The following is a 24,360-nucleotide window of genomic DNA, read 5'->3' as shown; positions in this document are numbered from 1 at the left end:
TTTGCAAGTAAAAACCTCCAGATTAATTCTACTGAAAAGGTGCTAAAGAATTTTCTCACTGAAAGTAATTTATTTTATTATCACTCTAAAGCCCTCCACGTTTAAGAAAAACATGAATGGTTGGAAAATATTTTGTAGAAGACCTTTCTTACCTATAAATTCATGTTTTGGGTTAAAAGTGAAAACCTTGGTTTTGACTTAAAGACTGAGATGACAAGCATTTAGAGATATGTATTTGCAAATATGTTATAAAAATACAAAGCTTCCAATATAATAACCTCCTAATACTATTGCTACATACATGGTAAGATGGTATATATATTAACATGGAGTTGAACGACCTTTCTACAACTGGTTACTAATACAAGAAAACATTTGAGTATTAATTGGGGCATTAATTAATGAGTATTCTAATGAAACTTGGCTTTCATTAAGACTGAATTCAGATCTTTATCATATCCTACAAAGACACACTACATTTTGCACAGGGATTTTCAGTACTTGGTTAATTCTGTTGAGCAGTGTCTCACTCCTTGAGTACTCTCACGGATTTCAACTAGATGACCTGGAGAGTGAGACACTGACACGGTGAGCTGTCTGAAAAGAGCTTACTGAGAAAAAACCCCAAAGAGGTAAGAATAAGCACTGTAGAACCTTACACCACTTCTAATATTCAACATGTCCACATTACATGTGCAATAGGTCAAATGGATTAGTAATCAGTAGGTCATGCTACTGCAACAGTACGAAACAATGCAGTGTTATCCACTTATTTGCACAGCAAGCCATCATTAGCAGTTTAGAGAAAACGTGATCACTCTCTAAGAAAAAATAAATGAAACAGTCTCTAGAATAGTGGTTCTCAACCAGGGTAAGCGTATCCCTGGAGGTACGCAGGCGAGACATCAACTCTTCTAGATATCTGCCTAGTTTTACAACAGGTTACATAAAAAGTACTAACCAAGTCAATTAAAATTAAAATTTCATACTGACAATGACATGTTTATACTGCTCTATATACTGTACATGGAAATGTAAGTGTAATATTTATATTCCAACTGATTTATGTTATAATTATACACTAAAATGAGAAAGTAATCAATTTTTCAATAATAGTGTGCTGTGACACTTTTGTGTTTGTATGTCTGATTTTGAAAGCAAGTAGATTTTAAGTGAACTGGAACGTGGGAGTAGACAGGACAAATCAGACTTCTGAAAGGGGTGCAGTAGTTTGGAAAGGTTGAGAGCCACTTCTCTAGAAGAAGGCAGATGTGTAGTTGCTCCCAGAAAGATGCATCTGATGGGGAGCACCAGGGCTTCAAATGTGGCAGCCTTTACATAAGCCATTCAAAAGATGGGTCTATTCTTATTCTCTCCTACTCTCCTCTGTAGCCATGTACGGTCTAGTCACATTTTAGCTCAGTAAAAATGAAAAAGTATCACCATCACCAATCTCATAGATTGTTTTAACAGATTCAGACTGAAATTACCTTGAACTGCAACATGTTGTTGTTATGATATTTCACTTCCAAGCGAAGTGTATTGATAGGGGGAGAACGATCCCTATAGCGGTCAGGGATACTAAGATTTCTGGAGAGGTCAGCTGTAAGACCTGAAGTGGTGTTTTGAATGTTACTGACAGAATAGCCATAATTACTTGGGTAGTAACATGATGGCACAAGGGAGTTAGAAGTAACCTGAAAAATATATTGCAGATTAGAAAACAGTATATGAGATCATTCATTTTAATAACAGTAAAAGACAATTCCAGAAAAATCCCATTTTTAACAGGTAACTCATTACATGAACAACTGCTTGGAAAGGTTACTGCAACAATGCTGAACAGTGTGAAAACGAACCCTAACAAAGAACACAATGATTTATGCAATTAAGATCAGAGAAAACTTTCCATCATTACAGTGGTATTTGTTGGAGGAGGACATCCCATTACAATTACACAGACGTATAGCATTTGAGTTGACAATTTCAATGCAGAGAATTTAAGTAAGTATAGAAATATGAAGAAAAGAACTTCCTGGGATTTATTTATGATTCATCACAACTTATTTACATTTAAAAAACATCAGAGCTTGATAACTTTATCTTCCCTTTTCTTAAGTGTATTTTTAATAGAAGCATCTCTCACTTGTTTATAAAATGATATTATATTAACAGTTTTCAGAGTAGCAGCCGTGTTAGTCTGTATTCTCAAAAAGAAAAGGAGTACTTGTGGCACCTTAGAGACTAACAAATTTATTAGAGCATAAGCTTTCGTGAGCTACAGCTCACTTCATCGGATGCATTTGGTGGAAAAAACAGAGTAGAGATTTATATACACACACACAGAGAACATGAAACAATGGGTTTATCATACACACTGTAAGGAGAGTGATCACTTAAGATAAGCCATCAAAGTGATCACTCTCCTTACAGTGTGTATGATAAACCCATTGTTTCATGTTCTCTGTGTGTGTGTATATAAATCTCTACTCTGTTTTTTCCACCAAATGCATCCGATGAAGTGAGCTGTAGCTCACGAAAGCTTATGCTCTAATAAATTTGTTAGTCTCTAAGGTGCCACAAGTACTCCTTTTCTTTTATATTAACAGTGACAAGGAACGCTCCATTTAATGCAGGTGCTTAGCAGTCACTATTCTAAATCCACCTGCCAAATTCCTTGTGTTTTTCTGATATTTTTATTTTCAGAGTGAGATTTTTTTCTTGCTTTGTGTATGCCCAGAGAGTTTTTCTCTGTCTGAAAGCTTGAGGATAAGCAAGCCCACCTTTTATTGAATACATGGACAGTGGGAAAATACACTTTTTCTCACCATTAAAAAGAAAAATTATGACAACAACAAAAACTCTTGCAACTTCCTCTGAACAGGTGTACAATCAAACATTGTTTGAGAGGTGAAATCAAGCATGCATCAAGTAGCACTAAATGACAAGAAGTGCCTTTTGTTGTTCAGGAGGAAATGGCTGAGAATTTGCCTATTTCCTTACTAATTTCATTGACTGAGTATACCTACAAGATCTTTTCACTGGGGACTCAATCTTACTTCCATTAGAATCAAGTGAAATCTTTGCCTGGCACACAGATTACCATTGTCCTCCTTATCCTAACCAAGCTTGGAATCAAACAGCTAAAAAAGAAGGATGGGAAAGAGAGAAAAATAGAATAGGGATGAAGTGACACTTGAGAAGGTACTAAGTGTAGAAACCTCAAGTTCACATCTTAGGAGTTACTCCAGACACAGCTCTGGGGGTGCTGATGTCAGCCGATTTCCTATTTTTGTTTGGTCTTTTCAGATGAGGAAAAAGAGAGACCCATGGCAAAATGTCAAATTCCTGAGTCCCAGCAGTGGTGGTGATGGTTAAAGTGGTAAGGATGATTAATTCTGCCTGCCACGCATAAGCAAGCTGCCAAGTGATCCCCTTAGAGGCAATGTCCCAAAATAGGTGGCAACCTTGATCCATATAGTCATGCTTATTTTCATCTCTCAAACATTTTGTTGTGTTGCTAAAACAATTCTGCAAGTTCATCAAATACTTAAAAACCCTAGTCAGCAACTCTTTTAGTTTAGATAAATTAAGTTAGTGTCATTAAAGCAGTGTCCTTATTCTTGCTTCACACAAATCATTTCTGCTTACCTGCCAGATACAGCCACGAGCAGTACAATTTTCTTGTGATGCACCTGAGTCAGGATAACAGTTAAATTTTTCATGATCTTCAACCAATGACTCCTGCGAAGACCAGTCCACTGAGTAGGGTTTCCCCAATTCAAGCTGAAGCCCAGTAATATGCAGGAGCTTTGAACGGAAACAAAAAACAACAAATCTACCCTGAGGCCATTGCATTTTTCAGCTCTCACACTATCTGTGACTTATTTTAACATGGCACTGATTTTGAATTCCAATCTATGGGCTTCCCAGGGACCCTATAAAGATCAGGATCCTGCTCTTTCTTTTTAAAAGCTTGGAGTCCATTCTGATTTCACCTGTGCACAGGAATTTCTGCTTTCCCATCCAAGGAATGATAGCACAGCTAAATACGATAGATTTTTTTTTTGGTATGTTTCAGGCACAAGGCAGAAAGGCAAGAGACTTAATAAAGGATACAGTTTTATAGAAAGCCTTGGGAAGAGGCTGGGAGTGAGGATAACCTTGCATTTTTCCATCAGAAGAGTGGCAACCCTAAGAGCAGCTACAGGAGTTATGTTTATATTTGAAAGGCAGTACAGAGGAACGTGTCTTGAAGGCCACCATGATAATCAGGATTTCTTTCAATTGCATTTAGGAGTGCTTGACTCAATTATTATTTATAGTTAATACTGACTTTCCCCCCATAATTATACATATGACAGAGTCACAGGGTATATTTGTTAGTCCTGGGAAATCTTTTTATTATTTTATGAGACAATAAGAAACCTGTTGGATATTTCACAAAAACATGCAGGGTCAAATCATGGTGCATTGGGAGTTTTGCCAATGGCTTCATTGGAGCAAAGATTTAACCCATAGAGGTAGGGTCTTTGCCCTGAACTGCATATAGCCTATATTTGACAAAACACAACAAAAAAGGTTTACAGTTATACAGGGGCAGGGGAAGGGAGGAGGAAGGAAATGGGTGGCAAGAACAGAATCATCTAGCTTCTCAGTAAGTACTTGTTGGAGATGCTATATTCTCTCTCAATTCTCTTAGGGCTTAAATAAGCTTTTAGGAGGGTTGAAAAAAATCAAGTACTCAGAGTTAGGAATTTCCAAAGATTACAGTTTTTACTGCAGCAATAATTTAGCCATATTGCACATATGCTCTGTCATATTTTCTTTTCTTGTTTACCCTGTGAAATTGAAACCTTTTTTGATTACACTTTGCGTTATTTACTAAACATCATACCACAATTCCAGGTTCTTTGATTTCTCAATGCAAATATGTCATTAGTGGTACATTTTTGTATTTATTAAAAAATATAGGACTTAATATTGCAACTGAGATCTGATTCAATGCCAAGTTTAAGGAAGAAAGGTTATATTATTCGGCAGATGACTTAATACCCTTGAATTAACTGCTTACCTGTTTTGTAGCATTATAGTTAACATTATGGAGAGATGGAACTCTCACACCATTTTGTTTTACTGTAACAGCTGAAGGTCTTCTGACAACTCCCAAGATTTTAATTTCATCAAATTTTACATTGTTTGGGTCACTGTATCCACTGTTCGAAACCTTAATCTCTAAAACACTCTGAAAAGACAACAAAATATATTATAGATTCATATTGTCTCAACTTGCCATCGCATTGACTATGACATCTAAATGTGTCTTGTAGTATGATCATTTATCCCTGATTATCAGACTAAAAATCATGCAGTTCCTTCTTTCCAGACCCACTTATGTGTTTCTTATGTTAGATGGCTATGCAACAGGTACCTGTATGTAACACACATATGCATCAAAATGTAGCTTCTCCAGGTAGGACTGCATATTAAGGGGAAAAGCAAAAGGAGCATTTTCCTCTTCCCTTCTGTACATGCACAGAGGTCAGCCACAACCGCGGTCCTCCCTTAAGTGTACACTGCTCCTTGCTAGGGATCCCTATTGAAAAACCAACCCCAAAGAAGCATGGAAACAGCAGGGCCTTGGGCTCTCCTTTCCTCCTCACCCACCAGATGGAGAATGAAACACTTGGTACACCCTTGTGAGAAGTGGAGCAGTAAACGCATTCTCTGCTGCACATGCAGAGCACCAGGAGGCATTGCACAATGCAGCCTGCTGCTCCAGCTGGGTCAGATTGCACGCACGCCACTAAGGAGACTATCGGAGAGCTAGGTTTCAGAGTAGCAGCCGTGTTAGTCTGTATTCACATAAAGAAAAGGAGTACTTGTGGCACCTTAGTATCGGAGAGCTAGAGGTTTAATTTCTAGCGTGGGTAGACGTATCCACCCTGCCTCTGATTGAGCTAGTGTGTTAAAAGTAGCAGCATAGTTGCTGCTGCTACTGCATGGGCAGCAGGACAGGTTAGCTATCCCAAGTACAGTCCTGTATGAAACGTAGGTACATACTCAGGGCAGCTAGCCCTTCCCACAGTCTGTGCAGCTGCAGCTAATACAGCTATTTAGAGTGTATTAACATGATCAGAGCTAGCACAGGGGTGTCTACCCGATCTGGAAATTACTCCTCCAGCTCCAGTATACACATGCGTTTAGTACAGTCTGTAATAACAGGTAAAATCCAGACCCAAAGGTGTGGGAAGGCATGGAAGGTCAGTTACCTCAAGTTCTTGATTAATTTCAGTGTAATTGTAGATCTATTTGCTTTCCTTTTGTTTTCTTCCAAGAAGGAAGAATGACCCAGTTAGTGTACTAGCCTGGGATCTGAGAAATCTAGGTTCATTCCCTGCTCTGCCACAGACATCTGTATGTAAATAGCTCATTCACTTTTCATGCAATCATTAATCAGGCAAAATTCTTGTTGAAATCAGTGGGCCAAATCCTGGGCTCCTCTGTGCAATTACAGCCTTCCACAAGGTGACAAAGAACTCCCTTGTCTCAGAGGGAGTGTGTACAGATCACTATCCCTGCTCCAGAGCTGTTCAGCCCTGCAAACCAGCGTGGAGGGGGTCTGAGCCATGTAACTACACGTCCCCTCCCCACCACATATGAGTTGAATTGTGCCTCAGATAATGCTAGAAAGGAGCCATCTCTGTACTCTGGAAGTGCAAGGCTAGCAATTTTGTCTGGTCCTTCAGGTTATGTGAGGGAAGATTCAATAAGTCATTTCCCCCTCGCTTTATGAACTATCACTACAATAGCAGCAAACAACAAAAACTGGCATATAAATGTAGGGGCAGGCATATTACCTGAAAGCACCTAGAACTTTTTTTTAAATGTGACTATATTTCAAGTTGGATGAGTTCCTTTATATACATGTTGCTTTTCTCTATACCACAGGGAATTTGTAGATGTGTGTGTTTAACGGCATGTTGCTTTTAAAAATATGCATGAGATGATGAGCTATAATGTACTCATTTAAATAGATTGGTAAAATGACAGCGAAAGTGCAGCTGACAAAATGGTACTATTATTCTCATGTTACTTTGATTTCTGCATATGTAAATGTTTAAGTTTTGCAAATAAATTTTATGAAATAAAGTTTCACTATCAAACAGAGTATTTAAAATATCTTCACAAAACTTCTTAAATATGCATTTATTACAATTTATTCATATAAAATATAGCATGTTAAATGCAATTACAGACAATCTCAATACAACAGCTTATCTCACTCCCATTTCTACACCACCGCCCCCAGAAACTACAAGTGTTCAGAACTGGGATGTTGATATAGCTCACTTTAGAGTGAGACCATCTGTGAAATTAGGAACCATGATCTGGGTTTGGATTGTGAACCAAACTTTCTCTTTGAAAGTCTGAGTGTAATCACATTTGCAATTCTAGTTTGAGCCCACCACTATATATAAGGTAAAAGATATAAAGATCTCTGTTATAACACCCAAAGTTAAGGAAATTACCCCATGTTTACATTTGAGTTTGCTGAACACTAATTTATGAACACCAATCCTAATCTGAGGAATAATTAGGAAAAGGATAGATAATGAAACAATAAATATCATAATACCATTGTGTAAATCCATGGAACACCCATCCACACCTTGAACACTGCATGGTGATCTGGTTACCCAGTCTCAAAAAAGATGTATTAGAATTGGAAAAGGAACAGAGATGGGCAACAAAAATGATTAAGGGTGTGGAACAACTTGCATAAAAGGAGAGATTAAAAAGATCAGGGCTGTTCACTTTGGAAAAGAGATGACTAAAGGTATGTGGCGGTGGGGAGGGAGGGGAATATGACAGGTCTATAAAATCATGAACAGTGTGGAGAAAATCTAAGGAAGTGTTAGTAACCCCTACACATAACACAAGAACAAGATGTCACCTGATACCCACCTGACTTGCATTAAATGTTTCTAACAGATAAGCACCCTGTTCATATGTATCTGTAACGAGAAAGCAGTAGAGTAAAATGTATCCCACTATAATTTTATTTTGGTGAATATTCATGACCATTTAAAACAAAAATTATTCTAAATACAATTCTGGTGTTAATGTGTAAAGCATGCCACTGTTTCCATAATAAACACACTTAGAACCCTCAATGGAAACATATGTTGTTTAAGTCAGAGAAAAAGCTCTAAAAGTTTTGTTTGTAAAGTCAACATTCAAAATCTTAACAAAAAAAAGGTAGTACAAATGTTCAAAACCTAGTTTGACTATTTTTAAGTATCAACTGTGCCAAATGAAATTCAAATTATTTGGTTTATTCTGTCCCAGGTTACATATGGGCACATCACTAAAATAAGACTGCCATTTAGTTATGGAGGTCGCGGAAGTCATAGAATACATGACTTCCAGCAGCCTCCATGACTTCAGATTATGGTGGTCGGGAGCTGCAGGGTCCCCCGCCACCCCTGTTGCCCCCTCCCTGCCGCCACGGGTGGCAGGGGAACCCCCCCCAGCTCCCTGCTGCCAGGAGGCAGCGGGGGAACCCTTTCAGCTCCTGGCAGGTAACCCCCGAGCTCCCGGCTGCTGTAGCTGCAGGAGGTGGAGGGCAGCTCCGGGCTGCTACAGAGGAACCCAAACTCCTGGCCCCCATGAGTGGCGGGGAACCCCAAGCTCCCAGCCCCCACAGGAGATGCCTGGAGCTGCAGGCAGCAGGGGTACCCTGCAACCCCAGCTGCTACAGGCAGCTCTTAGTCCCTACAGCTGCCCCACTTGAAGTACTGTGGGGATCCGCAGATCCCCATTTTGTCAGGGATATTTTAATAAAAGTTAGGGACAGGTCACTGCTTCCATTACTTTTCCTGTTTTGCCTTTGACCTGTCCGTTACTTTTACTAAAAATATCTGTGACAAAATCATAGCCTTAATTATTAGCAATAAGGGCAAGGGAAGACTGAGGCTGGATTAAGTACCTGGGTAGTTCCACTGACTTCAATGGGACTACTCAGATAGTTATAGTGACATACATGCTTCTTGTACTTTCCTGGATTAAGGCCTGAAGAGGATTCTTGGATCCGTTGGATCTGGGCCTGGTGATTGGAGGGGATCACACAGAACTGTGACTCAGTGAGAAACAAAGCAAGTTCTGGGAAAAAGGCTATCGGGGCCAGGGGAAGAGTCTGTCTGAAGGATGGGCACTGAAAGGAAGAATCCATTTGAGGGCCAGCAATAAGAATTAAAAAAAAGTTGTGGGGAAGACTATTTATTCCATGTTTGGGTGGGGCAAAGCTATGTAATGAAAGTTCCAAATTTCTATCCACCCCATTTGACAGAGGGAAAGTAGTTTAGTACACACAGGGTCAGGGTCAGTAAATTCATATTTGACTGAGTTTCAATCAGCTTCTTATTTCTCCCTATATTTCTTAAAAAGACTATTGCATATCAGCATTAATGTTCCCTTTAATAAGTCTCATGCTGTGGAGTTGGAGACCTCAAATCACAGGTAATGCTAACAACTCTCTTAGAATCAGTACATGGGCTCCTGTGTCTCAGTCATCTCCCAAATGTCAAGGGAGGACTGCTCCTAATGCTTCAGACAGAGATTTATGGATTTGTGAGCCTCCTACGAGGCATGTCAGCAATTCCCCACCTCCTACTTTATTCACTATCCATTTATACGTTACCATGATGGATAGGAATGTCTCTTTTGAAAACATCAGTGTCTATTTTCTCTATAAGCCTCAGCTTGGGGATCTAAACTACCACATGGTAATGCTGATAACCAGAGTCAGCGCAGTTTCATGATTTATGAAAAATAGATCACAGAGATGGTTGAAGTGCACCTTGCAAGCTAGTTTAATTTAATTAAGCTATGGTTAACTCTATGAACATAGGTTTCAGAGTAGCAGCTGTGTTAGTCTGTATTCGTAAAAAGAAAAGGAGTACTTGTGGCACCTTAGAGACTAACAAATTTATTTGAGCATAAGCTTTCGTGAGCTACAGCTCACTTCATCAGATGCATCAACATGGTAAATAGTTCCAAATCTGAGTCACTCAAAGCTTGGCATACTTCAGTGCACCTCACTGCACGCTGACAGCACCCTGTGCACTTCTACTGAGATTGTTAAGGATGCCAAAGGAGCAATTGAAAGCTCAGAGGAGACTTATTGTGGATAGTGTGTGGTACACACCTGATATGATGGATATATTTTTAAAATTTACTAACACTAGGAAAATCAATTCAGACTTCTCACTTCATTCTTAACTCACATGGTTATATTTACCACAGATTTTGCAAAATTCTGAGGAAATAGCATGATCTCTCTTATTACACATACTAAACTAAGTAATGGCATAAGTTAAGGTGTAAAAAATTTGAATTCTGAAAGCAATAATGTTATAGGACTTTATTGAGACAAATCAATATTATTGTACTGTATTACGGGTTTAACTTGACTTTTTGTTTTTCAAACACTGTTCTTTAGAGCTTTCCAGCTGTGGGCCCTGACCCTGAAATGAATAGCATACATACGGGAGAGACCCCCGTGCTCATATGGAGTTCCCTAACTTCAGTGGGGCTCTGAGCAGGTTCAGGTATCCACACATGCATGGTAAATAGGACAGCATAATCAGGATCTTAGTTATGCTAAGATCCTGCAGACACATATATAGATACATATATTCACATGTATAGTCCCACTGAATACAACAGTACTATGCACATGTGTAACTGTTTGCAAATTTGTTGTATATGCTGAAATACACGTATCTACAAGTGTTTGCACATCAAATACTTTATAAAAATGACATTTTATACATTCAAAACTAAAAACTGTAGAAGGAAAAAAACTTTATGCAATTTAGGAAACTTTACTCTTGATGTAAGTAAATCTTCTCACTTCAATTTATTATTAAAACTTACCAATGCTGTTCCCATCATCCCAGTAAAGCTGACCTTGAGCGAACCCATTATCATCTAAAGCAACAGTAAGTCCCATTGAATTTTGTCGGCTACCCAAAAAAAAAAAAAAAATTGTCAGCAAACACATTACTGTTTGTCTGTTTCCTCAGAGTCATAACTATTTAAGCTATATAGGAACATCCTTGGACTAGATTGGCTCTCTCTCTCCCTCTGTTTCTCTCATTTTCATCAACCATATGATCAATCGAATTCATCTTATAGCTCACCTGCAATCTGTCCTCTAGGCCATTTTAACTGGGTCTTTAATGTTCCAAACCACGAAGCAGCTTTCAAAGAGCTCCCATTAAAATAAAATAAACCAGTTTTAACTTTTCCAGTTAATTTCATAGTACCTGTAAAAGGTATTATTAGCAGGGTCCTGCCATGGGATGATGTAACCTCCGCGAATATGAAGGTTGATATGTTCAAGAGGAGCTGATAAGTTATAGGACTGTCCCTTTAAACCAATATATTCCTCCTATAAATAAAAATAATTGATTTCAACTGAGTTACTTCTAATTCATACTAATGTAAATGAACAAGGAAGGAGATCCTAAATATGTTAATTACTTTTTGCCACAAAAATATTGATTTAAATGTATAAATAGGGCTGTCATTTCCATGTTCTTCAAAATACGGAATAAAAATTTGAGAATAGTGGACTTTCAAGTGCAACAAAGTGGGGCACAGATCAAGGAACTAAACCACAAAGTAATTGCAATTTTGGTGCCTTTTTTACTGCCTATTTGTCTCTCCAGCTTCTTTCTTCCCAGTCTTTTCCTATCTCTGCAGAAAGTAGATGCAGCTAAAGCTGCCCCACTTTTGCTCTCTTGCCAAAGACCTCAGATAGAATATTTCAGGAATTAAAAACCAACAGAAGTATTTTGGGGCAAAAGGTGTTTGAGAATGTAACATGTTTGTGACTTTCAAACACCTGACCTTTTAGCTCACTCATAAGTAGGCGTTGGGTGAAAATTTTGTAACAAAGTTAAATTACACTATGCTAATACACCATATTAGTGTGAACTTTTTGACCAGGTTTGCAAACCTGGGTGAATAGTTTGGAACAATAGGAGATAAAATTCAGGTCAGACCAGAGCCTTCCTAACTCTGCACACAAGTTCTTTTATCTCTCTATGGGGGAACCTGGTGGCTTGTAATCCCCACTCCTATCTTGACATCTTCAGGGGCAGCTTGACAGTGACAAGTACCTTCAATTCCTATTGATGCTCAGTGGCTTACTGGATCCAAGGTCTAGAGCTTCATTTCCAAAATGATGTCTTTTCCAACAAAACCTTGGTTTTAAAAGCCTCCATATCCTATCTCAACCACCTTGTCAACATCTATTTTCCTTTCTGCTCCTCTTCAGCTATCAGTGGCCTCCCCTCTATCATTCCACACCATCTCACAACTATGTGCTACTATAATTCTGCTGCTGATGTTAAGGTCTATATCTCTTGCCAATTTTCACAACCTTTGTACTCCTTTCTTTGTCATTGGCGAGATGTTTTTCTTCCATTTAATTCTCTCACCTTCTTGTACCTCTTAAGTCTATAAAAAACACTTGGGGATGTAGTTTGCATGAAAAATATAAACAAAGTATAGTGTAAAGTTGTATTTAAACACACAAAGTGAGGAATTCCAACACCACCTTTGGCAGATTATTCTGCTAATAGTTCTTACTATTAGTTAGAATGTCAAAAGAAAACATTTATGTTACTTACTGTGTAATAATCATACCAGCGTGCATTTGGTATATAAGCCAACACTGATGTAGCATTCTGGAATTGAAACACATACATGTTATCTTCTTTAAAGCAAAAAAAAAAAAAGTATATCTGAAAGTACTCTCATATATAATTAAATATCTAAATTCTTACCTCCAGTACAGGGCTAATGAGCAGTGCAGGTCCCCACAGAAATTGTTTGTATACATCCCATGTTTTTTTGTCTTCCACAAACCTTAAAGCAGTAAAATAATTACCACATATATGATATCAATCTTTTCAAAAGCGTTTCCTTCTTAAAGCACAATGATTAAAAATTTCATCTATCCCCACAACACAAATCCCAACCTTATTTATGTTACTTCTTTTAATAACTCAGATTATTAAAAATTGACCAATTTAAACATCTAATTTACTTTTCCTCATTCATGTGATCAATTCATGTATGCCAAGGGCTTACAGAGATCCTCAGATGAAAGACAGTATAGAAGTGTAAGGTACCACTATTCATATATGTTGTAGTTTAGATCATGAAACTAAAAAGGTTGGTTTCTAGTCACTTTCATTTTTGGGTCCTTCTACATTAACACAATAATAGTAATATTATCTAAGGGCCAGACTGAGAATCTCTTCCTCACTTTGTTGTACAGCTGCTTACATAAATTGCCCCACTGCAGTCAATGAGTTACTTAAGTGAGTTATAGTCATCAAAGGGAATAACGTGGTCACAGTCTAGCCCTAATATTTTTAAACCTTTACAAAGTTGGGATGCAGTTTGATTTTGACAATAAGATTTAGATCAATTCTTATTGTATTCAGTCCAGTTTACCATCTCTAAAGGACACCAATGAAAACATTCATTTATCTTGAGGTCAAAGAAACGGTAAGTACCAAGTATCTACAAATTCTGAAGCAAACCAGCTAAATCTATTGCTAAACTTGGAAATGATTCCTATAATACATTTTTTTTTAATGCTGGGATTGGAAGGTTTGTAACAGGAGAAACAGTGAGTCAATTTCCTCATTGTGATTATTCCCCACAGAACTATAATAAAGTGTTTGACAGAAATTAATGCTGAAGCAAGAGAATGGATAACTTCACTAATCTATTCTGATAGATGCTGAAAATCCAGTGTTAAGGAGAGATTTCAGGGAAGCAGCCATGTTAGTCTGTATTCGCAAAAAGAAAAGGAGTACTTGTGGCACCTTAGAGACTAAAATTTATTTGAGCATAAGTTTTCATGAGCTACAGCTGACTTTATCGGAGAGAGTATATTACTGTCAGTTAAGGCTGAAAGCTACAAAATGATCAATCTCCTTATTTTTCCCCACCCTCTAAAAATCAAAATGTACTCATATCTGAAAACTCAAGGGAAGTCCTATACTTTAAACATAATTATACTGCAATAATTACATAATTCATGTCTCTCATTCCATAATTGCTAAGTTTCTGAATCCAGAAAAAATATTTTGCGATATTTTGAGCTGGATTGCAACTTTTAGAGCAGAGCAGCACCATCCCCAGTGAAATGTCCAGAAGATACAGTGCCTCAGGAAGGAAATCCTGGAGCTGAATAGTTAAGTCAATCACCATTTACTTTAATGTAAAGAGTTTTTGGTCACACAATTCATATCGATTATGGTTAATAAAGGGTTAAAAATGATTAATAAATCCTTTAATAAATGGTAAATCAATTGTTATAGATATATACAGAGTCCAACAGGTCAATAGATTGTTTATAATCATCTATAACACCTTCTATTGATGTGCATATAACAAATAAGATATATAACTCATATCTGTATCATATTATAAATCTATTAACCCTTTATAAACCATTGATAATTTACAATACAATGTGATCTTTATTTTGTTTTTAATTTTTCTCTATTCTGTTTTCAGAACAAATGCAACAAGAACAATAGTAGTATCAGAGGTGGTTGGGGGGGAAAAGAACAATCAACCAGCTTCTGGTACAATCTTCCTGCCATTGGTCAATTTGATGATCATTTTTAATAATCATGGCCATGATTTTCAGGAGAATACAGTCACTTGACTGCACACATTTTAACCTAAATCAGTTTTTAAAAGAATTTAGAATTTAAAAGAATCAGGCAAATCTCTGTGTGGTCACACTTATGTCAGTTTGAAACTCATATTGAGTTAGCCTGCACCTGTAAACTTAAAAGATGAATGTTACAGATTTTAATCAGTTTAAGATTATCCACACAGACAGTTGCACCAGATAAGCAAAATCAGTTTAAAAATCACATCTTTTGTTAAACTGGTGTAACTTTGGTTGTAGACACCAGACCTCAGTGTTCAGATATCTAACTTGAGACACCTTAAACAACCTGATTTTCAGAAAGGGCTGAGCGCACACTCTTTGAAAACTTAAGGTTTCTCAAGCTGAGCATCCAAAACTGAGGCATCCAATATCACTAACCATTTTGAGACATTTTGGACTACCTGTGTCCACCCTCTAAAGCAGACAGAACTCCCATCTACTCAGTAAAGACTGACCCCTAAAACTGGGACACACATTACACTGAGACATAAATATAGAGTTTTGCATAGAGCCAAATGATGGGTTCTTGCCTGACTCACGGAGCTAGGATTTGAATTAAGACAGAGTCCATGAGAAGGAAAGGAACAGGAAAACTATTAAAAGTGGTAGGAGATCTGTAGAAGAGGACTCCGCCAGTAGTAGAACTATAGTAGCACCTAATTGTGAGATGGTATGAAGAGAGAGAGAGAGGGAAATCACTATAGATGACAAGGAGTAGGAAGAGGAACAGATAGCGGTCAATGAGATACACTAGAGTCCAGGGAGGGTTGTAAAAACAAGAAATGGACCCAAGCCTATGAGTTGCTGACATCTTCAATAGGAACTGAGAGGGAATTTAGTACCTTCAAGCTACCCCTGAAGATGTGGGATTACATGCCACCAGGCTGCCCTCTCGAAAAAAAAATGGGAACCAAATATCCCTACATACAAGAATAAACATTCTTTAAAAAAAAAAAAACGCTGAAGAGTACTGTTTGAGCTAATTTCAGGAAAACTCATAAGTTAAAAAACAAATTGTTGTCATACTTACTCATGGAGAACAGGACGTACCACCGTACTACCATGAACGTGGGCTTCATACATTAAAGTGTACAGATAGGGTAACAGTGTGTATCTTATATTGAGTACATCTCTGGAAATATTTTCAAATTGTTCATCAAAGGCCACAGGATCTTGCCTCTAAAAATGGAAAGAAACTGTTACTCAACTGCAGAATCTCTCTCATGACCCTTTTCGCCTTTCTTCCTTGTTTTTAATTATTCATTTATGTAATTTTAGAAGCACATTATGGACCTGATCCTCCATGGTACGTTAGCATTTCCTGAAAATCCTAAATAATGCATGCTTGCCAACCTGATTTGTACACGTAAGTTCCTTTTTACATATATATATGCATTTGGGGGACATACACTGTTTAGCTGCTAGCTGGAAAGTTTGGCCCCAGATGATGGAAGTGATTGCAGTGACCTTCACAAGGGAGTGAGAGAAACTGATTCTTCATGGAATTTATTACATTTAAATTATAATTATTATAACCTCTGGTTATATCTATATTGATTCAAATCCAGATTTTGTACCAAAACCACAATTATGAATAAAAGCATCTATTTCACAGCCACTTACAATGATATTGGTAGTATTTTATTGTTTTATAACCTAAGAGAATGGCTATATTTTTGATTCCGTGAACATTTCCATTGGCAACTCTTTTTTCTGGAGGGAGCTCTAAATTAGCTATTAATAACTTGCCACCAACTTGACATTTGGTTGAAAAGTTCTCTGCCAAAGAGTAATATTAAATGATTTTTCACAGCCTTACCTTTTGCAGCTATTTCCCTGACTTAAGCCTAGCATTTTTTAAATGGTTGAGATAATTGGTAATATTTACATATGGACAAATATGCATGTTTTCTATCTTTTTATATTATACTTTTACTGTAAATTCCTATGAGCTGTGTGGTAGTAGCATCAATAATTGAACATATGAATCAAAGTCCACATAATGAACTATTCCTAGCTGAAAAGATTTTTCTGGGACTATGTAATGGAAACTCTTTCTCCCTAAAATGCAGTGTTTCTCTCTCCTAAGGACAAAGTGACATTAAATAACAGTAGGTGTCACTGTGGACCCTAACTAGAGGAGCTTAGAAGAAAAGCTTGAAAACCCTAGTGAGGGCATGGGGACAGGGGAGGGGAGGGGAGGGGAGGGGCGGGGAGTTTAATACAAACTCCCCTGAATGTATGACACATTGTGTTATACATAATTTATTATCCTTCTTTCCTCCAGGGCAGCACTCAGGACTTTCAAAAAGTAAAAATAGCACTAATGAGTGATGTCAGGGAGCACTTTCAATCTTTACTAAATGTACTGAACAATACCTTGGCAAATACCTTGGGTAAGAATGGAAGCAACATGATAATCCTGAAACTGCATTTTTAAAGGTTTTAAAAGGCCTATTGAAAGGTGTGCTGCTGCAAGATAAAGCACACTGTTTTTAAAAAGGAGACTTTAATCCATTAGATATATGCCATATAAATAGCTCAACTCTGCTAGACCTGAAGCTCTAACTATGACATAAGTACTGTTTCTATTTTTTGTTTTCCCGCTTATCTTGTTTTACAGCTTTTCACAGTACATTCCTTAGCTAAAACAGTCTTACAGTTACACAATTTTTTTTTTTATTCTTTAACAACAGTAGCAGATGGAGGCAGAATATGCAAAGTAGAATAAATTTGCACTCTCCCTCTACAATCTTATTAAACTATTCCATGTTCTGATTTGTCCTCTAATTGTGAATTATTAGGGGAGGAGAACACAAAGGTCATTCTTACTGCATTAAGTATACTTTAGAGAGGAAAAAAACAAAAAACCTTACTTGAGCATTGTAGGTGCAGATTTTGTTTTAAAGGCATGCAAGTAAAAATATGTATGAGCTTGCTTCAGTCCTAGAATATGCTGGTTTCGTTGTCATAAATCAGGATGCAGGCCCTTTAATGGTATAAAACCTGCATGGAATGGGCAGTGATGCCATGCACACAGGACTCCCACATATGCAGCAAGTTAGAACATGTCTAGGGAGCCAGGATGGGCACATCCACTGTGCAGCTCTGCCAAGGCAGCACCCAAGGGACCCAGCGACAGTTCTTGGCAAATGCCCCATGAAAGGTGACAGTGTAAACACAATATACCAGCCCTGGGGATCAATCACTATGAGCTCAGTAGCCCCAGCTGGCAAATGAGAGTACCATTCACATTCGCTCTATATCAGTCACAGTGAAACAAGTTTCATGTGAAATTAGGGTGACCAGATGTCCTGATTTTATAGGGACAGTCCCAATATTTGGGGCTTTGTTTTATATAGGCGCCTATTACTCCCCACCCCATCCCAATTTTTCATACTTGCTATCTGTTCACTCTAGGTATAATTAAGAGTCTGTATCCTCACAGCAATGTCTCAGTACAGCTAACATTAAATACCAATGTACTGGTTGCCTGAGTCACTAGGTTTTGATGGGTCAACACTGGGAGGGAGAAAAAGAGAACTAAATTAACTAAGTCACAAAATCTTCCAAAATCAGTTGAAAGCTAGGTCCACAAATATTGTGTGTCAGAACCAGTCTGCAAAACATGAATTTCCAGAAGGTTTGTGTTCAAATAGGTGAATTAACTTAACTTTTCCTAGGTGAATCTTGATGCAAACCACACCCAAAATATGGGTTTAACAGCTTCATGAATGGTCACAGGAGTTCACAGGAACCAAAAGTGGGTCAAGAGGCCATATCAAGAATACCATGGAATCTGCGAGGCCAAAAGGGACTACTGTAGTCTGCCATCCTGTATAACTCAGACATTAGGACTTCCTCATATTAATTCCTCTGAACTAGAACATATCTTTCGGGGGGGGAGGAATCTAATCTTGGTTTAAAAATTGCCTGTGATAAAGAATCCATCACACCACTTGGTAAGTTGTTCCAATGGTTAATTACATTCATTGTTTAAAAAGTGCGCCTTATTTCCATTTGAATTTGTCTAGCTTCAACTTCCCAGATAACACATTTTGAAAATGAAATGCACCGGCGCACAGAATGTAAATACTAGCATTAGCTAGAATTACTTCTCCTCTTGTAAGTGAGTTAATAATGACGACATTTAAAAACAAGCATTCTTGTCACAGTGTGCCCTCTTTACTTTGTATCTGTTTTCTTTAGATTGTGAACTCTTCAAGTTTGGGGCTGTTCATATCTTATGTAGCCCAAGCACATTACTAATGTACAGTAAATAATAAAAATAATCTAGGACTCACCTTTGTGCCTATGGTATTATGATTTCTGGAAAATGGGTAAAATGCTCCCAGCTGCATCCAACGGACACACATGTAATACTCTGCATCATTGAAGAAGCCACAAATGTCTGCTCCAGTCTTGATTTAAAAGAATAAATGTTAATGCTGTAGATTATTGCACTTAGGTAACGATGTTTTAAATGTGTAATAACAACACTAACTTACATAAGATATTCCAAAAAGGCTGAATTCCATCATACCTGCAAGAAAAATAAGGTGACTTTATTGACTGCTATTTTTTTTGGTATTCTAATAGCCACCTGCAGCAGCATTCATTTACCAGAAAGGAATGAAAATAAATATATTTCTGTAGTTTCTCTGACATATTGTTCTTCTTCCCCCTGCAGGATATGTTGGCAGCTGGCTCAGGAGGAGCAGATAAAGGCAGGTGGGCAGGGAGCGGGAGAGAGAGAAAGAATCACTAGGGCCTGTGGTCAACAGGGAAAGGCTAAAAGTAATGGGTGGGCATTTTGTGGCGGAAAGGGAAGTTGACTTCAGTGGGAGTGGATAGCATTCAACAACCTCCAATGTCTATTTTGTATGCACATCAATTCTAAAGTTGCTTAGCACCCATTAAGAGAAGGTTAAAAAACAAGCAATTAAAACACGAATGCTGATTGCTAAACTGAGCAGCTTGTATTGCCTACAATTAAATTTCTTCTGATCTAAGCCTAGTAAAAGCAAGCAAAAGACAAACATGTCCAGAAGTAAGTTACTGCATAGGATCAATTGACTGTAAATTTTATTGCTTCCACATACCAATTATAGATTTATAAAGTTGATCCCAAGCTGCGGTGTTATCGCCAAGCCAGTGTCCAGCCCATTTTCCACTAGAGGGATAAGTTGAACGGGTGACAACAATTCCACGTTCATTAGTGGTGCTCTGTAAAGCACTAACATTGAAAATACAAAGAATAGTAAATTAGATATGGAAGAAAGTATTCTAATAAAAAAAATATTACATAAGGTTTCCTTTGAAAATAAAAGTATTTTCTTATATTTTGATATCTAAGTTAAAACCATGTAGTTACTGGTATTATGAGTAAATATAAGAACCAGATTAAAATAATGTTTTCAGAAGTTATAAGGATTCACATTTGCACTGGAATATATTATGGTTCAGACTGATGTACTTGTATACATTTAAAAACTGAAAATCAAGTTCAAATAAAGCTGAAATATAGTCAGAAACATAAATGCCAAAAGAGAGGATGCTAGAATATGGAATTTCACATTTAAACCAGCTAGAATTCAGGAGAATTGGAGGGAAGAAAATCTTCTGAATATCTGTAAAATTGAATGCATGAGGTGATGCATGGTCACTGCAGAAATACATACCAGTGACCTAGTATTAGGTGAACTGGAAACAATTAAAGACAACTTTGAAAACATTCACAGACAAACATGACATCAGAACAAGAACTGGGTGAAACATTGTTATGGACTGAGTTAAAACCTTGTTCAAACTAATGAGTTCACTGTACACAGACCCTTTATTTAAGACAGTTCCAAGTGTCAGTTAAGCTGTCACACCTAAAACAAAGCCTACTAGCCTCTACCTAGAAACTAGCACCATGGGCAGCGGCTCCACTGAGTGCTGATCCATGGGGGGGGCGGGGGATGGTATGTGGGTGAGAGAAAACACAAACTAACAACAGACAAGAACAGAAAGAAAGAGAGGCAAAATGCAAGAAAGCCAAGAAGTAGCCTGTGAGCACGTCACCCTGAAAAAGCTAGAGATAGCTTTTGGGTTTGTTGGCTAAAGAGTCTTGGAGCTGTGAGCTAAGAAACTGCTCTTTTCTCCTGTGTTTGGAGAAGCAGAACTTCATACATACTTTTAAAATAAACAAGATTGCATCAAAGAGAATACCAGACTCCATCAATTTCCACTTCCAACTGGAATATACCCAGGGCCCTGAAATTTGACTAGCCACTCAGGCTGAAAAGGGGCTACACTTCTGTCAAAGAAAGTCTTGTGCCTCTGCAATCTACTCCACTAAAATTCTTTGGGGGGGGGGGGGGGTTAAAAATGGATAAAAGACAATTGGTAAGTATAAAATATTTAGATTTTCAATAAGATTTTGACAAAAATCACTCATTAAGGAAACTGAAAGACAAATCCCCTCATTCAGATGGGTAAGGAGGGCTGCTAGCCCCAGGATCCAGTTTTTCCAGTCTTGCCTGCCTCCTTTTCAGCTGGGAGAGGTGGGCTGAGGTGACGCTGCCCAGCCTGGGCTGTTAAGAGGGTGCCTGCATCTTGTCCAGCAGAGGCAGCCTGTCCAATCCTGCCTCCTTCCTCTCAACGCATTAAAACCTATGATCATTACCACAGGATATCTCAGAGCCCAAGCAGCTGCAATGTTAAACACAGATGCATTAGGGCAAACCAATTACTAGCTGACAAGGTTAGGAAGACATTTCCTCAACGGGTTGATTATTGCATAACTGTCCATTTTGAATATTCCTCTGAAGTCTCAGATATTGGCCTCTGTTCTGATAGAGTAGTTGGGACACTGGTCTGACCTCCTTGAACAATTCCTATGATCCTACGTAACAATGTGAACAAACACATACTGTGAATCATTATACAAAAATAATAAACTACTAGTTTTAAAGCTACTCTGATGAAATCACACTGCTTTTTAATGCTATCTGCACAATAATAGCCTGAACAGCTGCTTCAATAAGGCACTGTTTTTTTCTTCTGCAGAATTTACAGCTTTAGTGACATTATAATTACAGTAAAAACACACAAGTCACTTAAATTACCATAGTAATTAAACTAGACTAATGCATTGTAATTATTTCTTCCAAGATAAACAGTAAGTTTTCTAGTATCTTCTACTTCTTTGTCATGTATTATCAAACACTTTCATACTCTGCTTATTAGAGTGACTTGGAAATTGCATGTAGTGCTGTAAACATAAAGAAAGTATATGTCAAGAAAATGTCTTTATGGGACTACTAATGTGTAAAGTTAAGTGTGTGCTTAATTGCTTTGCTGGATTAGGTTGAGAATCCTCAGAACCTTGCAAGATTGACACTGATACACACCTGAACATCAGTTATATGTGATTTAACAAAAATCTAAATTAACCTGAAAAGTCTATGACTGGCTACTACATTTTACTTTTACAGACTTTGTTTTTTAAGGGCAGGTTTCAGAGTAGCAGCCGTGTTAGTCTGTATCTGCAAAAAGAAAAGAAGTACTTGTGGCACATTAGAAACTAACAAATTTATTTGCAAAAAGAAACGGAGTACTTGTGGCACCTTAGAGACTAACAAATAAGTACTCCTTTTCTTTTTGCGAATACAGACTAACACGGCTGCTACTCTGAAACAAATTTGAGCATAAGCTTTTGTGAGCTACAGCTCACTTCATCAGATGCATGCAGTGGAAAATACAGTGGGGAGATTTTATATACACAGAGAACATGAAACAATGGGTGTTACCAAACACACTGTGAGAGTGATCCGGTAAGGTGAGCTATTACCAGCAGGAGGAGGGGAGGAAACCTTTTGTAATGATAATCAAGGTGGGCCATTTCCATCAGTTGACAAGAACTGTCTGAGGAACAGTGGGGGTGGCGGGGGGGAGGAATAAACATGGGGAAATAGTTTTACTTTGTGTAATGATACATCCACTCCCAGTCTTTATTCAAGTCTAATGTAATGGTGTCCAGTTTGCAAATTAATTCCAATTCAGCAGTCATTCATTAGAGTCTGTTTTTGAAGTTTTTTTGTTGAAGAATTGCCACTTTTAGGTCTGTAAATCAAGTGACCAGAGAGACTGAAGTGTTCTACAACTGGTTTTTGAATGTTATAATTCTTGATGTCTGATTTGTGTCCATTTATTCTTTTACGTAGAGACAGCTGAGACAGAGACAAACACCTACAAGATCTCTATCAAGCATTCTTACAATTACAATACCCACCTGCTGAAGTGAAGAAATAGATTGACAGAGCCAGAAGAGTACCCAGAATTTACCTACTACAGGACGGGCCCAACAAAAAAAAATAACAGAATTCCACTAGCCATCACCTTCAGCCCCCAGCTAAAACCTCTCCAACCATCATCAAAGATCTACAACCTATCCTGAAGGATGACCCATCACTCTCACAGATCTTGGGAGACAGGCCAGTCCTTGCTTACAGACAGCCCCCAAACCTGAAGCAAATACTCACCAGCAACCACACACCACACAACAATGACTCGTTCACCTACACATTACCAATGTGATATATGCCATCATGTGCCAGCAATACCCCTCTGCCATGTACATTGGTCAAACTGGACAGTCTCTACGTAAAAGAATAAATGGACCCAAATCAGACATCAAGAATTATAACATTCAAAAACCTGTCGGAGTATACTTCAATCTCTCTGGTCTCTCGATTTACAGATCTAAAAGTGGCAATTCCTCAACAAAAAAAACTTCAAAAACAGACTCCAAGGAGAGAATGCTGAATTGGAATTAATTTGCAAACTGGACACCATTAACTTAGGCTTGAATAAAGACTGGGAGTGGATGTGTCATTACACAAAGTAAAACTATTTCCCATGTTAATTTTCCCCCTCTACTGTTCCTCACACATTCTTGTCAACTGCTGGAAATGGCCCACCTTGATTATCACTACAAAATGTTTTTTTTTCCCTCTCTCCTGTTGGTAATAGCTCACCTTACTTGATCACTCATTACAGTGTGTATGGCAACACCCATTGTTTCATGTTCTCTGTTTATATAAAATCTCCCCACTGTATTTTCCACTGCACGCATCTGATGGAAGTGAGCTGTAGCTCACAAAAGCTTATGTTCAAATAAATTAGTTAGTCTCTAAGATGCCACAATTACTCTTTTTCTTTTTCTTTTTTAAGTCTGTCTGAAAGTCTAGTTAGTAGAGGACTTCAGTAAATGAACATGGAAGCAATAAAGGGCAGCCAAGAGGCTACCACACTATCTAACATTCTCAAAACAGGTGAGGGAGGGCAAATAACGTAAAAAGCTGGTATTTATGTTGAAATTATCTGACTATATGGCTGTTGTGATTTCTGAATTTGCTCCTGGCTGATTTAGTTAATGGTAGGTTCGGTACAAGTGATGATGACTTGATCACATTTATCATGTGCAAGCAGAATAAAGTCCAGACTACTAATATATCTGCTTGGTGCTTTAATGTGCCAATTTCAGAAAGCTGAGGGGAAAAAATTATGAGTCGAATCAGCTGGGGGGAGAAGAACTT

General features: G+C 37.9%; 1 protein-coding gene across 1 annotated transcript in view; it reads right to left on the bottom strand.

Moving 5' to 3' along the window:
* The window catches only part of SI (sucrase-isomaltase), a 144,635-nt gene that overhangs the window by 33,700 nt on the left and 86,575 nt on the right, over window positions 1–24,360 (bottom strand). Inside the window, exons 38-49 of the mRNA XM_038417278.2 lie at window positions 19,879–20,012; window positions 19,285–19,319; window positions 19,081–19,197; window positions 15,807–15,955; window positions 12,861–12,942; window positions 12,705–12,761; window positions 11,334–11,458; window positions 10,942–11,030; window positions 7,969–8,018; window positions 5,075–5,245; window positions 3,652–3,810; window positions 1,491–1,697 (exon numbers count right to left, since the gene is read on the bottom strand). Coding sequence (XP_038273206.1) covers window positions 1,491–1,697; window positions 3,652–3,810; window positions 5,075–5,245; window positions 7,969–8,018; window positions 10,942–11,030; window positions 11,334–11,458; window positions 12,705–12,761; window positions 12,861–12,942; window positions 15,807–15,955; window positions 19,081–19,197; window positions 19,285–19,319; window positions 19,879–20,012 — 1,375 coding nt within the window. The remainder of the gene's footprint in view (window positions 1–1,490; window positions 1,698–3,651; window positions 3,811–5,074; window positions 5,246–7,968; window positions 8,019–10,941; window positions 11,031–11,333; window positions 11,459–12,704; window positions 12,762–12,860; window positions 12,943–15,806; window positions 15,956–19,080; window positions 19,198–19,284; window positions 19,320–19,878; window positions 20,013–24,360) is intronic.

The sequence above is a fragment of the Dermochelys coriacea genome, chromosome 9 (genome assembly GCF_009764565.3).
Source record: "Dermochelys coriacea isolate rDerCor1 chromosome 9, rDerCor1.pri.v4, whole genome shotgun sequence".
NCBI classification, from domain to species: domain Eukaryota; kingdom Metazoa; phylum Chordata; order Testudines; family Dermochelyidae; genus Dermochelys; species Dermochelys coriacea.
Note: the sequence above shows the minus strand (reverse complement) of the source record. Positions and strands in the feature narration are given on the sequence as shown.